Source organism: Sprattus sprattus, assembly GCF_963457725.1.
Source record: "Sprattus sprattus genome assembly, chromosome: 15".
Classification (NCBI taxonomy): Eukaryota; Metazoa; Chordata; class Actinopteri; order Clupeiformes; family Clupeidae; genus Sprattus; species Sprattus sprattus.
Window position 1 is genome coordinate 20,709,766 of NC_137913.1, and position 12,884 is coordinate 20,722,649.

The following is a 12,884-nucleotide window of genomic DNA, read 5'->3' on the forward strand; positions in this document are numbered from 1 at the left end:
CACTTCTCAGTAATCCTTCCCATGTTTAAGGCTGAGGTGAAGCACAGTGTGTACAATCCCCTACGTGACGGAGCTGTTGGTAAGGGGATGTAGAACAAGCAGGGCTCCCCTTCATTAGAATGGACAAACACATGCAGGGAAACACTACAAATGAGAGTGGGTGAATGCATTAGTGGATGCACAGGTGAGAGATGGGATAGTAAACATTAATACGGAGGGGGCGGGGGGGGGCATGACGATGACAGAGCATGACATGGATGACAAGATGAAGTGTGTCACCGATTCACCGGTAAATGGTAAATCGCGATGATAAGGAGTACAATGGAGATGATTTGATTGGGACAAGATGGGAGACCAAATATGGAGGAGAGAAGGACATGAGGTGGGAGGAAGAGAAGGGAAGGAGAAAGACCAAAAAGACAAGATGCAAAGGAAGAGTAATATGACGATGAGGAGGATGATGGTGATGATGATACAGTGGATGATGATGATGCTGTTGAAGAGGTATTTTATCAATAATTATGATAAAAGGGAAGTTCCAACCATAGTTAAGAATCGGGAGGTGAAAACTGTGGTTAAGCAGCCAAAAGTGCAACCCGACCTGCTTCTCCGGCACATGCAGCCAATCCAGATCCGTGTCCCCCTCTTCCATGGGGAGGCTTGCTCAGGTCACTGTGTGATCCGAGTCGACAGCTTCTAATGGTCGCGCGGGCATGTCGAGCGAGGCCCCGTCATTCTGATGTTCCCTAGCCCGTGCTGGCCCCGTGCAGATTGACAGCAGCGTTGATCTCAGATACATGAACTGTATGCCAGCAGCGACGTGGATTTGCCGGTTTGGTTGATTCTAGCTCGGGTCCCTCGAGGGTTGGGGGGGAGCGGTCGGGGGGAAGGGTGCTCTCCTCCTACTTCTTCACCCCTCCTCAACCCCCCTCAACCCCCTCACACCCATACACACACACACACACACACAAACACACACACACACACGCACACACACAGGCCCATGTGTTTTTCACCCTGGCTGGTCGTTTAGCTCAGCACCGGGGCGAATGGTGAGTGAGTTGAAGGAGCTTGTGAAAAGGTCACGAGGATGGCAGAGTGGCATTACTCAAGATTACATGGATGCTCGTAGCCTGATTATGTCAGTGCTTTAATAGAGATTTGGCATCATTAAAAAAGACCTGCAATATTAAAAACTCATTGGTTCTGATTGACTTTCACCTTAACTTTCAACAAAAGTAAATCATGTTTCTCACATGTTATGCATGTTATGTGAAAATACAAATCGTAAGGTATATGGCAATACACTGAGTGCAGATAGAGTGAAGGTATATCTCACTTTTTTATTAAAACTTCAATTAACTGTAAAAAAAAAAAAAAAAAAAAAAAACAACCAACAAACCAACAAACCAACCAACCAATAAACTTTCCAACCATTTGTATTTCCAAGGACAGGAGGTTGAACTGTATCACTGCCGCAGTAGATGGCCATTCATCCCTGTCCCGTTGACAGCTCCATTTTCATGGGCTAACTTCGTTTGTGCACTCTAGGTCCATTGACCCATAAGAGATCTGCAGTCTCTAGATCCAGTTAGGACTTTTCAGAAATCACCCAGTGCTAAAAGCGGGTGGATTCAATTACAAACTCATTTTATTAGGTTCTGCTAACGAGCCCAGTCATACCACATAAATGTTATTTTCTGCTCTGGCTCCACAGAAGCCTTCCAGGCACGAGAGGGCCTGGCCTTCAGAAGATGCCGTTTACACATCATCAGGCAAAATGTCACAGGTTCACACGTGTTCTACACGCATGTCCCCAAGACTCACTCAGTAAAAGGAGCTTTGGAGACAAATACAACCATCAGGGCTTGGTCAGGTCGTTTGGAGAAGAGGTTGAGGATGTTGAGATGTTTCTACTGAGAGATTTTAGATGTAGGGGTTTCCACTGCTTTTTTCTTTAGATGTCTCTTTGTTTGTGTTCATGTTTCAAAGTGCCTCACCAAAATGTTTTGTTCTGCGCTACGCTTTGTGCCTCTTGTTAAGACATACAGTACATGCAACACATTTTTAAAAGCAGTTCAGTAAATTATTTTCTCAAAATGGTTCTGTGCTTTTGAGAGCTGTGTTACATGATGCCATCTCCTCCATTTCATGCATTCATTTCAGGACCTTCACCCACCTCAGATGTGTAAAATGTGAATATGTGACCCAAGAGAATGCACAGATTTTCTGAACAATAAAATGACCAGTTTCCCTAGGACATGGTCTGTTGGAGATGTAGGCTAGGCCTTAGAGGCTACTGAATTATTTGATGTACTCTGTTTGTTATGTACACATTTTTTTGTATCTGTCTATATTGCCTTGCTGTATTGGGATAATTGCTAATTGTCTGAAATATCTTTAACTTTGAGATATGAACCACAGCCTCAAATCTCTAACGTCTGACATGTAAATATAAATATATATATTTTTTTAATTGTAAATTATAAAATGTAATGCAACAGAAGTTGACACAAGTACTTATCATTTTTAAACAGGACTGTCACATAACTTCAAAGGGGAAAAAAATGAAAACTGATAAATTAGTCTCTTAAAGAAAAAGGATGAAGAAAACGAATAATCCCACAGGTTCACTATGAATGCAAAATAAATGGTATTGTACGCATTGGCCAATTAGATTATTTCATCTCTAGTGTTTGATATCGTGTGGACTTGATTCATATCCTGGCACAATGTTTTATGTCACAGTTTCCTGTGCTGCAAACTCAGTTGCCTCTTTGTCACCAGAGTTTCTTCATATGTTTAAAACGTTTCGTAAAAAACGAAAAAACGACTTCCAATGGTCACTAAATTAAATAAAGACTGCAAAGGCAAATGTCTGTGAGAGGCTCAATTGTGTAGTTCTGCAAAAAAGAAAGCGGTGTCATGTGCGTTCGCGCACATCTGTCTCCGGTAATCTCATTCGGTTGCTGCATGTGCACTCAGGTGGGATTGAGTTCTCTCCTTCACCTTTGGATGCGACTCCAAAAGTGCTGCATATTCTCTTCCGCACACCACCACTTTTGGTAGTCTTTTCTACCTCAGTCGGCAGTAAGTTTTTATCAACAAAAAAAAAACTTACTTATTCAGCTACCGGAGTGTCTGGTCGACCAACGATGCCTCAACAGGACTCTTCGGCTCTTGGTGGGAATCTCTGTGCCCAGAGTACATCGAACTCCGGATACAACACCAACCCAGTGCCGATCACACAAACTGACACCAGGGACCGATGGAGCAAAAAGATGGATTTCCTTTTATCTGTCATTGGCTTTGCTGTGGATCTTGGAAATGTCTGGAGATTTCCATATATATGTTATCAAAATGGTGGTGGTAAGTTTTTTTTGTGTGGATAAAACTACTCATAAGTTAACATCGTGATGTTATATATAACACTACTAGGGTGATTGTGTGTCATAGAAAGGTTGTTTGTTTTTTCAGTAATTATAATAATTACACAAAATTATTACTGGAAGATGTCAGAAGAGTTGCACAGAAACACCAGGAGCTATCCATGGTCCTGACTGACATGACTGACATTAACGCAACGACAGGAGCAAGTCCTTGGAAACATGAAAATAATCCTTATAAGGACGTGACCTAAATTAATACATCCAGTGACTAGGTCATGGAACAGTAATATGTTCCATATCTAGATGTATACTCAGTAAATAATCTTGACATGAATCTGTTGGAGCATCCGTGTAATAATTTAATCTACCATTTACTGTCGCTATAATTACCTAAATTAAGGCTAAACACAAGTCTTGTTTTGCATGTTATAAAACATTTTAGTTTGGCTTGTCTGATTTGTGGTTGTGGGTGAGAAATGTATTCAAAGCTCCAAAGAATATGTTAATCCAGTTTCATTACAGTCCTTAGCTGTGAACATTTTCCAAATAATAATATGTGTCTCTATATAGATAATTGCCAGTGTATGCAATGAATCGTTTTACACAATTTCACTGCATGCCATCTCATTTGCAAGATTATGAATATGAACAACAGTCATTCATTTACAGTGATTAAGGAATATCAGCAAAGTGACATTCTAAAAGCAGCCCACTCTCTGACTCTCTCCTTTGCTCTTTGTCTGTCTCTCATAATCTCTCTTACCATCTCTTACATCCTCACTCTTAGTACTCCCTCAATGCCTCCCCCCAGCCACACATACATGTACATTTAAAGGTTCCCATCAAGTTCAAATGCAGCCGTCTGGTTTAAAATGACAATTAGGAATGGTCTGATTATGTTATCCACTTCACCATTATGATGATGTAACTGGTTGATGTGTACGTTTTTATTCCTGCTCATGCACAGGTGCTTTTCTCATCCCTTACATTCTCATGGCGATCTTCGGAGGTGTGCCTCTCTTCTACATGGAGTTAGCGTTGGGACAGTTCCACAGGACAGGGGCCATCTCCATATGGAAACACATCTGTCCCATATTTAAAGGTACCTCACTTGGCATCTCCCAACAGTTGTTAATTGGTCACTGCTCACTGCTCATCATCAGTTGTTAATTGGTCACTGCTCATCACTCTGATGTTTGCCATTCATTAGATGCAGTTGAGAAAGAAACTTTGAACTTGATTCTTTGGCTTATGGTGCTAATTGCATTTGCTTTGCAAACAAAAGTGTTGTGCTGTGAAATCCATACAAAAATGATTGTTGATATTAAATCGTTGTTGTCACTTGTTCTTGCTGGCCTCAGGAATAGGGTATGCCATCTGCATCATCGCCCTCTATGTCTCCTTCTACTACAACACCATCATTGCCTGGGCCCTTTTCTACTTCTACTCCTCCTTCTCCAGTACACTACCCTGGACCGGCTGCAACAACGCCTGGAATACGGAAAACTGCACCGACTACTTTCAGAACAGCGTCAACTGGACCAACTTCTCTCGCTCACCGGCAGAGGAGTTCTACACGTATGTGTGTGTGTGTGTGTGTGTGTGTGTGTGTGTGTGTGTGTGTGTGTGTGTGTGTGTGTGTGTTTGGGTAGACAGGGATGGCACAAGTAAAAGCACTAAAAAAGTGTAACTCAGTGGGTCCATAAGTGAGCCAACTGCCATAATTGTTGTCCACTTCACCAAGCCCTTGTGATCTGACTGAAAACTGATTTACCATGGCCCCTGGTGAAGTAATGGCTTTACATGAAGCTCACACTTATCCATCCACTACAGAGGTGCAGAAATGTTCACTGTGTGTTGTCTTCACCAGGAGGAACGTGCTGCAGATCCAGAACTCCGACGGGCTCAGTAACGTGGGAGGCGTCCGCTGGCAACTCACACTCTGCCTCTTCCTCATCTTCACCATTGTCTACTTCAGCCTCTGGAAGGGCGTGAAGACCTCAGGGAAGGTGAGTTCAGTGCCACATCACAGAGTCTTCACACAGACACACCTGTTGATTAAAGGATATAAGGTGACCTGATGGAAAGGGCTTACATGAAATGTATGACATTGTAAAATACAAATGTTCACCACATTATCGACCATTTGTCATGCATGCATCTGATCACGTGCTTTTCAAATGTTTTCTTTTCACTCATTCATCAAACAATTTAACAATAAAAAAAGACAAAACAGAGACTAAATTGAAGGTAATGTATGTACCTTATCACTACATAATTGGAGTGTTGCTCTACCAGGTAGGATGCAAGAACTCTCCCAATCAGAGGACCAGTAAGACTTTTGAGAGGGTGCCTCTGTGCTCTTAGGTGGTGTGGGTGACTGCCACCCTGCCGTACGTGGTGCTTCTGATCCTTCTCATCCGCGGGGCCACGCTGCCGGGGGCCTGGAGGGGTGTGGTGTTCTACCTGCAGCCCAAGTGGGACAAACTCCTGGAGACCAGTGTGAGTTGTTGTAACTGTATCCACATCCCTATCCACACCTGTGCCTAGTGGTGGAACATGTTTGCTGCACACATTCATATTGGAAATCAAAAGCACTACTGGCAGAGGTACGGAAGTCATAACTTATTTTAGTGACGGAGATATTTTAAATAAGCATTAGACTCATCAGAAAATGTCTAAATATATATAAAGAAAACAGCAATAGTACCTCACCAGAGCAAATCGGGGTTAACGATACAAAAATGAATGCCGTCAATTAAATATACCACTTATAACCTCTGCACAACAACAAAACTATTTCAGTACACATACACCCACATCGTGGTAATTCTATCCAGACCCAGATGCTATGGTCAGATGAAGACGAATATGTTCTCAAGAGTGCCTTTGTAGCAGCCTGTAGCACTGACTAGTGGTCTTTGTATTGTATTTCAAAGGTAGTGGTGGTGTTGTATTCAGTTTTGCTACCTAATGTATATTCCTGTGTTATTGCTGCCCAATGAGCTCTGTAGCTCATGCTTGTGAATGGACACACACTCACAGGGATAGGAATTAGATGTGTGAGTAAAGCTCAGGAAGCATAATGACATGCGTAATTAGTTTACATTTTTTTCTCTCCATCATCAAACAAATTCTCCCCACCTCAGACAAACACACATACACACACACAGACACACACACACACACACACACACACACACACACACACACACACACACACACACACACACACACACACACACACACACACACACACACACACACAGACACACACAGACACACACACACACACAGACACACACACACACACACACATACACACACACACACACACACACACAAACACACACACACACACACACACACACACACACACACACACACACACACACACACACACACACACACACACACACACACACACACACCATCCCCCACACACTCTGTCTTCATTTTCAAAACTGAGCACAGCTCTTCAGATCTCTTTGTGCTGTGAACAGTCAGTTGGATCAACCATGCAAGGATTACTCAGTATATCCCTGATCTCTCAATGATGCTGTGGCCCCCACTGCTAAGAAATTTTGAAGACCTTTGTAACACTGGGGATTTCAGGGGAAGAATGATTTATTCATAAATGCCCCCACTTTATTTTAAGTAACCTTGTGTATTTTTGGATCTGGATCTCACTGTATCATTCATCATGAAATTAGAGAGGTCATTTTCTGTGTAATTCTTTGCAGGTGTGGGTAGATGCTGCCGCACAGATCTTTTTCTCTTTAGGACCTGGCTTTGGAGTCCTTCTTGCACTCTCCAGCTACAATCCCTTCACTAACAACTGCTACAGGTCAGTGAGCTGATCCAACTGTCATTTTCACAACTGAGGCACAGTCACTATCTATCCGGTTCACCAAGTTAATCAATTTATTCCCATCACATCGTACTGATGTGGAGCCCTCGTGTCACTGAGGTATGGTTGGCTTAAAGTCAGGAAGCCAGGAAATTGTACAGAACTGTACCTGCTACCTCCTGGTCTAATCTCTAATGTGGTGCACGGTAATGACTATTTTTAATGACCGAGCTGAGCTATCTATAGAAAGCATCATTCATTTACATTCAGGTCTGTTGTCTACACAAAGAAGGAAGAAACAAACACCCACCAATTGAGTCAGTGTATGGATTGGCCTCAACAGATGCCCTAAAACTCTTCAAGGGCAAATGCAATTTAGAAAAAGAGTGATGACGACAGTCAATGGAGACAAATTGGCTATGGCCAGTCCAGAAGAGTAAACTTCATTAAGTTTACTATACAGCTCTGTTTTTGCATGTGGTTAATGTAAATGCTACTGTCCAGACACGCATACCCACAAGGAAGTGCCCTGAATGAGCTTTGTAAGATATGAATGAACGCAATCATTCCAGTAACTGCCTTAAGATTGTTGACGTGCTTCCTTTCTATTCCTTTCATGTGAAGGTACATTCTGAAAATAATGTGTTCACTAATGATTGGAATATGTGTTGGACTCATGAAAATAAGAATGGATAAAGCACATGTATAGAAAACCCATATTTGGTATGCCCCCAAATGTACAAGTGTCCTCTTTGCAGGGCACTTGCCCCTTGTCCCATATCACATGCTTACAAAGGGGGACCCCCATGAATGTTTCTGCCTGTATTTTAGTGCAGTGCAGTGCAGACAGCTGGGATGAACATGTGCCTGCTCAACACTTATGGGTTGTGTAAACGCTGCCAACAGAGCAGATGCAGCTGGCCCAGCAGCAGACCTTAGCTAGCACATTAACTGACAATATTTCTGCTGCACTTTTAAGATTTACTGATGATGTCTGCTAAACAACTAAATCTGATTAGGAGAACTCACACCTTAAGAACAGTGTACGGTATACACGCCTAGTAGTAGTAAGTGATGTTGCAGCAGGATACAAACTGTCAATTCGGTTCCATTTTAGAGAAACTAAATGCGGCACACAGCTCACACAAGCACATCTGGAATCAGTCGTCACCTTAACATTACACCTAGCATTCGTTCAACAAGATGGGGAGAGCAGACACAAATCCAGAGAATGCATATGCCAGGAATTCTATTTTTAAGACACGGACATAAGCAAATGTGTATATCAATAAAACCATTCTTGTGTTTTTGAGCAATACAGACAAACTCAAATATTTCTTTTCGCTTTTCAATTTGCTATGTTGCAGGGATGCCATAGTAACCAGTTTGGTGAACTGTTTGACCAGTTTTGTCTCTGGTTTCGTCATCTTCACTGTGTTGGGACATATGGCTCAGAAACGTGGGGTCAATGTGGAAGACGTTGCAAGAGATACAGGTGACATTTAGATCGTTTAGACAGTCTTCTGAATATGTGCTTCATACCAGACAAAATTCCTCTTCAAATGTATGTCAAATGTGTTTAAAAAAAAAAAACAGTACAAGTATAATTTTTATGACCATAAAGTGATTTATAGACTCCCACGCTTTCTGTGAACATCACATTACCTGAGGTAAATGAGAGTGATTGTTTTTCAGGACCAAGTTTGCTCTTCATAACTTACCCAGAAGCCATTGCAAATATGGTGGCCCCAACATTTTTTGCCATCATCTTCTTCATGATGATGATCACACTGGGACTGGACAGCACGGTATGAACGACTCAATCTAACAGAAACACAAATTGGACTAATACTAGACCTCTCATGTATGTTTCTAGAATCAATTTGTAACTTTTATCCAAATAGCCCCTGTCCTTGACCCAAAGATTACTTGCAAGCTGTTCAGTGTCTCACTACGTTGTACATTTCCTTTAAATGAATGTCAGAATAAAATAAGAACATTATCTTGACCTGAATGTTTTCAGATGGCACTTTGTTACAGCAGCCACAACATGCACAGCTCTAACATCAGTCTAAAGGAATGAATTAAGTCTTAACGCAAGCTGCCTGTCTGTTCCTCTTTATTTCTCAGTTCGGAGGGCTGGAGGCTATCATCACAGCCGTCATGGATGAGTACCCAGACTACCTGTCCCAGCGTCGGGAGCTTTTTGTCCTCGGCCTCGTCGTGCTGTGCTTTATGGGCTCTCTCAGCACACTCACTCACGTGGGTTTAAGGCTTTTTTTTCACCCCTCTCTTGATATTTAGCAGCAGGAGTGAATTGTGGACATAGTGTTGTGTTTACTGAAATTTCATTAGGGAGGATATATTTACACCACCATATGAAATGTAAAGATAAAATGACTAGTTTGAATTACATCAACTCATGATTGCACATTTGGATGTACTGGCACTCTATGCCCCCACTCTAGTGTTACCATTTTTTTAAATGTTACACATGGCCTAATCCTTCCTGACAAAAGAACAGTCGGCGTCTTTGGGCTGATGAGTAATGGTTGTTTTGACAGGGGGGTGCGTATGTGGTTAAATTGCTGGAGGAGTTTGGGGTTGGCAGTTCCATCATTGCTGTTGTTTTCCTGGAGGCCATCGCTGTTTCCTGGTTCTACGGTGAGTTCAATTGTGTGGCCCACTAATTCCACTTCATTCAACAACAAAACATGAATCATGGAGAAATCGTATTATCCTTAATGACAGTTTTAAAAGTACAGGAAAATACATTACTATTGTGAAACACAAGATATTGTTTTAATTGTTTTCAGTGATCATGTGCTTTCGTGTTTCACCTTATTTTTTGCTTGTATTTCAGGTATCACAAGGTTCAGTAATGACATCAAGTCCATGCTGGGTTACAGTCCTGGGATGTTTTGGAAGGTGTGCTGGGTAGCCATTAGCCCAGCCTTTCTGGCCGTAAGTTGCAGCGAAAGAATTTCACAAGCAAGCAAGAAAACACACACACACGCAAATATACAACACAAGAAATACATTGTCTATTTTAGTTGTCTGAAAACAGAGGACAGACTATGGAATAGCTCATTTTTAAAAGCAGCCAGGGTTTATGCATGACATTTAATGCCAGCTATAAAAAACATTTTGGAGTGAAGTCATTCAGTCTGTAAGCTCAGGTTTTCACTCTTGGAAAAGCAAGCTGTTGATCTGGGCTTGACTGCACCACACTTTAATACAAATGGTCCACTGGGAATTAACTTCCACAAAGCAATCTTTGTGACCTATGCATGGGAGCTGATGGGAGTTCATAACCAGGTTTCTTAAAAGGTAAATTCCATAAATTCAACTTGTGCTGCAGAATCTGAAATTACTACAGAAGAAAATCTTTATGTTATAATTTTGCCTTGCTGCCTTTATAGCTGCTCAGATATACTATTCAGTAGAATTTACAATAGTTTGTTGTCCTTTTTCACATGAGTGGGAAGCATACCTAACTTCCCTTTCTTGGTCATTGCCATATTGCATCCTGGTTGTGGCTCCTATTTTCAAATCCCATCTGTGAAAATGTCAATTCTATTGCCCTGCATGATTTAATATTCCAGGCTCCACTTTGCATATATCATTTCTAATTTTCCCCATGGTGAACCAATGCTGAAAGGCTGACATTTTCACTATGAGCTTTCTGTTGCGCTCCTGGAAGACAAAAAAGAAAGATAAAGTGTGTTTACTTTCAGCCTGCAGGCAACAGACACATACACAAACACTGCTTCATGGTTGTTTAAAAGTGCTGTTGTTGCATATTGTAGACAAAACCTATATGTCTTATGAGAAATGGAGTGTAGAATATGGGCTTCTACAATCTTCAGGAACATCAGCGGGGGGGTTCTACAATTTTCTTTTAGAAGAACCCTTTTCTGGTGCCATTTATGTTCATGATTCATGTCTTTCCTCTTAGCTAAAAAATTTGCAAATGGAAATCTTCACACCCAAAATACAGATGCCTCATGATACAAAAGCAAGGGAAATAGGCAAAAATGGAGCAAACCATAGTATACATGATCATGGCCAAACCAACAGATTTCTGCCAGACCCGCACCTTTTGTGCGTTTGTGTAATTTTAACATGTGATATTTTGAGCTTATATACTGAAACTCACCATTTTGTGATATTTTCATGAAGTCTTTCTGCAGGTGTTCCCTTATGAGATATGTGTAAGTGAATATTGTCCTCTATCTTGGGCAAATGGACCACAGAGAGCCATTATCAACCCTTGTGCTTTCTTTCCTCCTTCCCCTTAGTATATTATAGTGAGTTCACTACTCAACCCTCAGCCCCTTACCTTGTTCGACTACAAGTACCCAGGCTGGACCATCAGTGTGGGCCGCCTCATTGGAGCCTCCTCCTTCATGTGGATCCCCATTTACATTGTGTACAAGCTGGCGTGGACTCCTGGATCTCTGAAGCAGGTACGATTTGAATCATTTTCATTGAGTTGTCCATGAATGATAGATAGATTTCAAGAGATTATGTGTTATTGTGTCCGGGGGTATCCTGACATACAGGTCAGTGTAACTGGGACATCTTGGATTCAAAACAACAAACTAGAATGGAAAACTGAGTGAATAGATGAAGGACTGAATATCTGGCTATTTGCACTGACCAACCCAGAGAGGTTTTCTGCACCCAAGACCTTACCAGCATCGTGTAACCTTGAACACATTGTGTTGTTTTTTTAGCGCCTTGCAGTGTGTTTGAATCCAGAACGAACATTACCGGACCTTCACACGGATGGGATTGGCATGGTTGCTGTCCAATAGTCATTTACAGCACTGGGCAGAACTGGACATTATCCTGGGTCTCCAGACAAGACATCCAGACAAAACTTCCAAGATAGTAATACACATAATACATCATTCATAATAATTCATAATTCATACTATAGAAGACATGGTGTAAAAGCCACTATTAATTTATAATTAAATACATATGATGTCAAAAATGTTCTGAAATCTTAACCTGGATCCAACTACGACAATGAAATTAAACTAAGCCTAGAATTCCACCTCAGGTTTAAAAGCCTATTTTGACATGCAAGAAAGGCAGACAATAAAAGTGCAGCAAAAGAAACTAATGAAAAAGGCCAACATTATTTCTTTACCAAATATTGTTTGAAAATTGAGGTGTTTTCTTGAAAACACATTTTGTAAACAGAATTTTGATGTATTTTGATGTAAACTAAGATTATGTTATGTGACATGTTTGTGTCTTAAACACTAACATATGTATGAGAACACTTTTATAAATGTAATGATTGGGTTTTATATTTGGCCCCATGTGAGGCTCTGTGGTACAAATCTGGTCCCTAAAAAGCCAAGAGAGAGTGCGTTATTTGGAACATGAGGATTTTACTCTTAATAAGATCATATAAAGATAATCCAATATCAGTGTAGCCCCCTTGCATAACTGTTCTGAAATAAATGTGGTACCCGCCAAAAAAGGTCCTAAACAGTTTGGTTCTAATGTAAAATGACCAAATAATATAGGTTGTGGTCTTACTTCAAAGTTATGTCCGTGTATCTTCATAGTAATGAAAATGACCATGTGACAAAATTGAGAGTTTGGGAAATGATCCCACATATTTC

General features: G+C 41.2%; 1 protein-coding gene across 1 annotated transcript; it reads left to right on the forward strand.

Annotated features, from left to right (window-relative positions):
* Positions 1–3,155: 3,155 nt before the first annotated feature.
* slc6a4b (solute carrier family 6 member 4b) lies at positions 3,156–12,059 on the forward strand (the record flags this gene model as incomplete). The annotated part of the gene is made up of 13 exons (XM_080852633.1): positions 3,156–3,369; positions 4,357–4,491; positions 4,751–4,967; positions 5,260–5,398; positions 5,757–5,891; positions 7,133–7,236; positions 8,607–8,734; positions 8,935–9,047; positions 9,370–9,501; positions 9,804–9,903; positions 10,103–10,203; positions 11,541–11,708; positions 11,979–12,059. The coding sequence occupies 13 exons, from the start codon at positions 3,156–3,158 to the stop codon at positions 12,057–12,059; spliced, it is 1,767 nt and encodes a 588-aa protein (XP_080708759.1).
* Between the last annotated feature and the right edge of the window lie 825 nt (positions 12,060–12,884).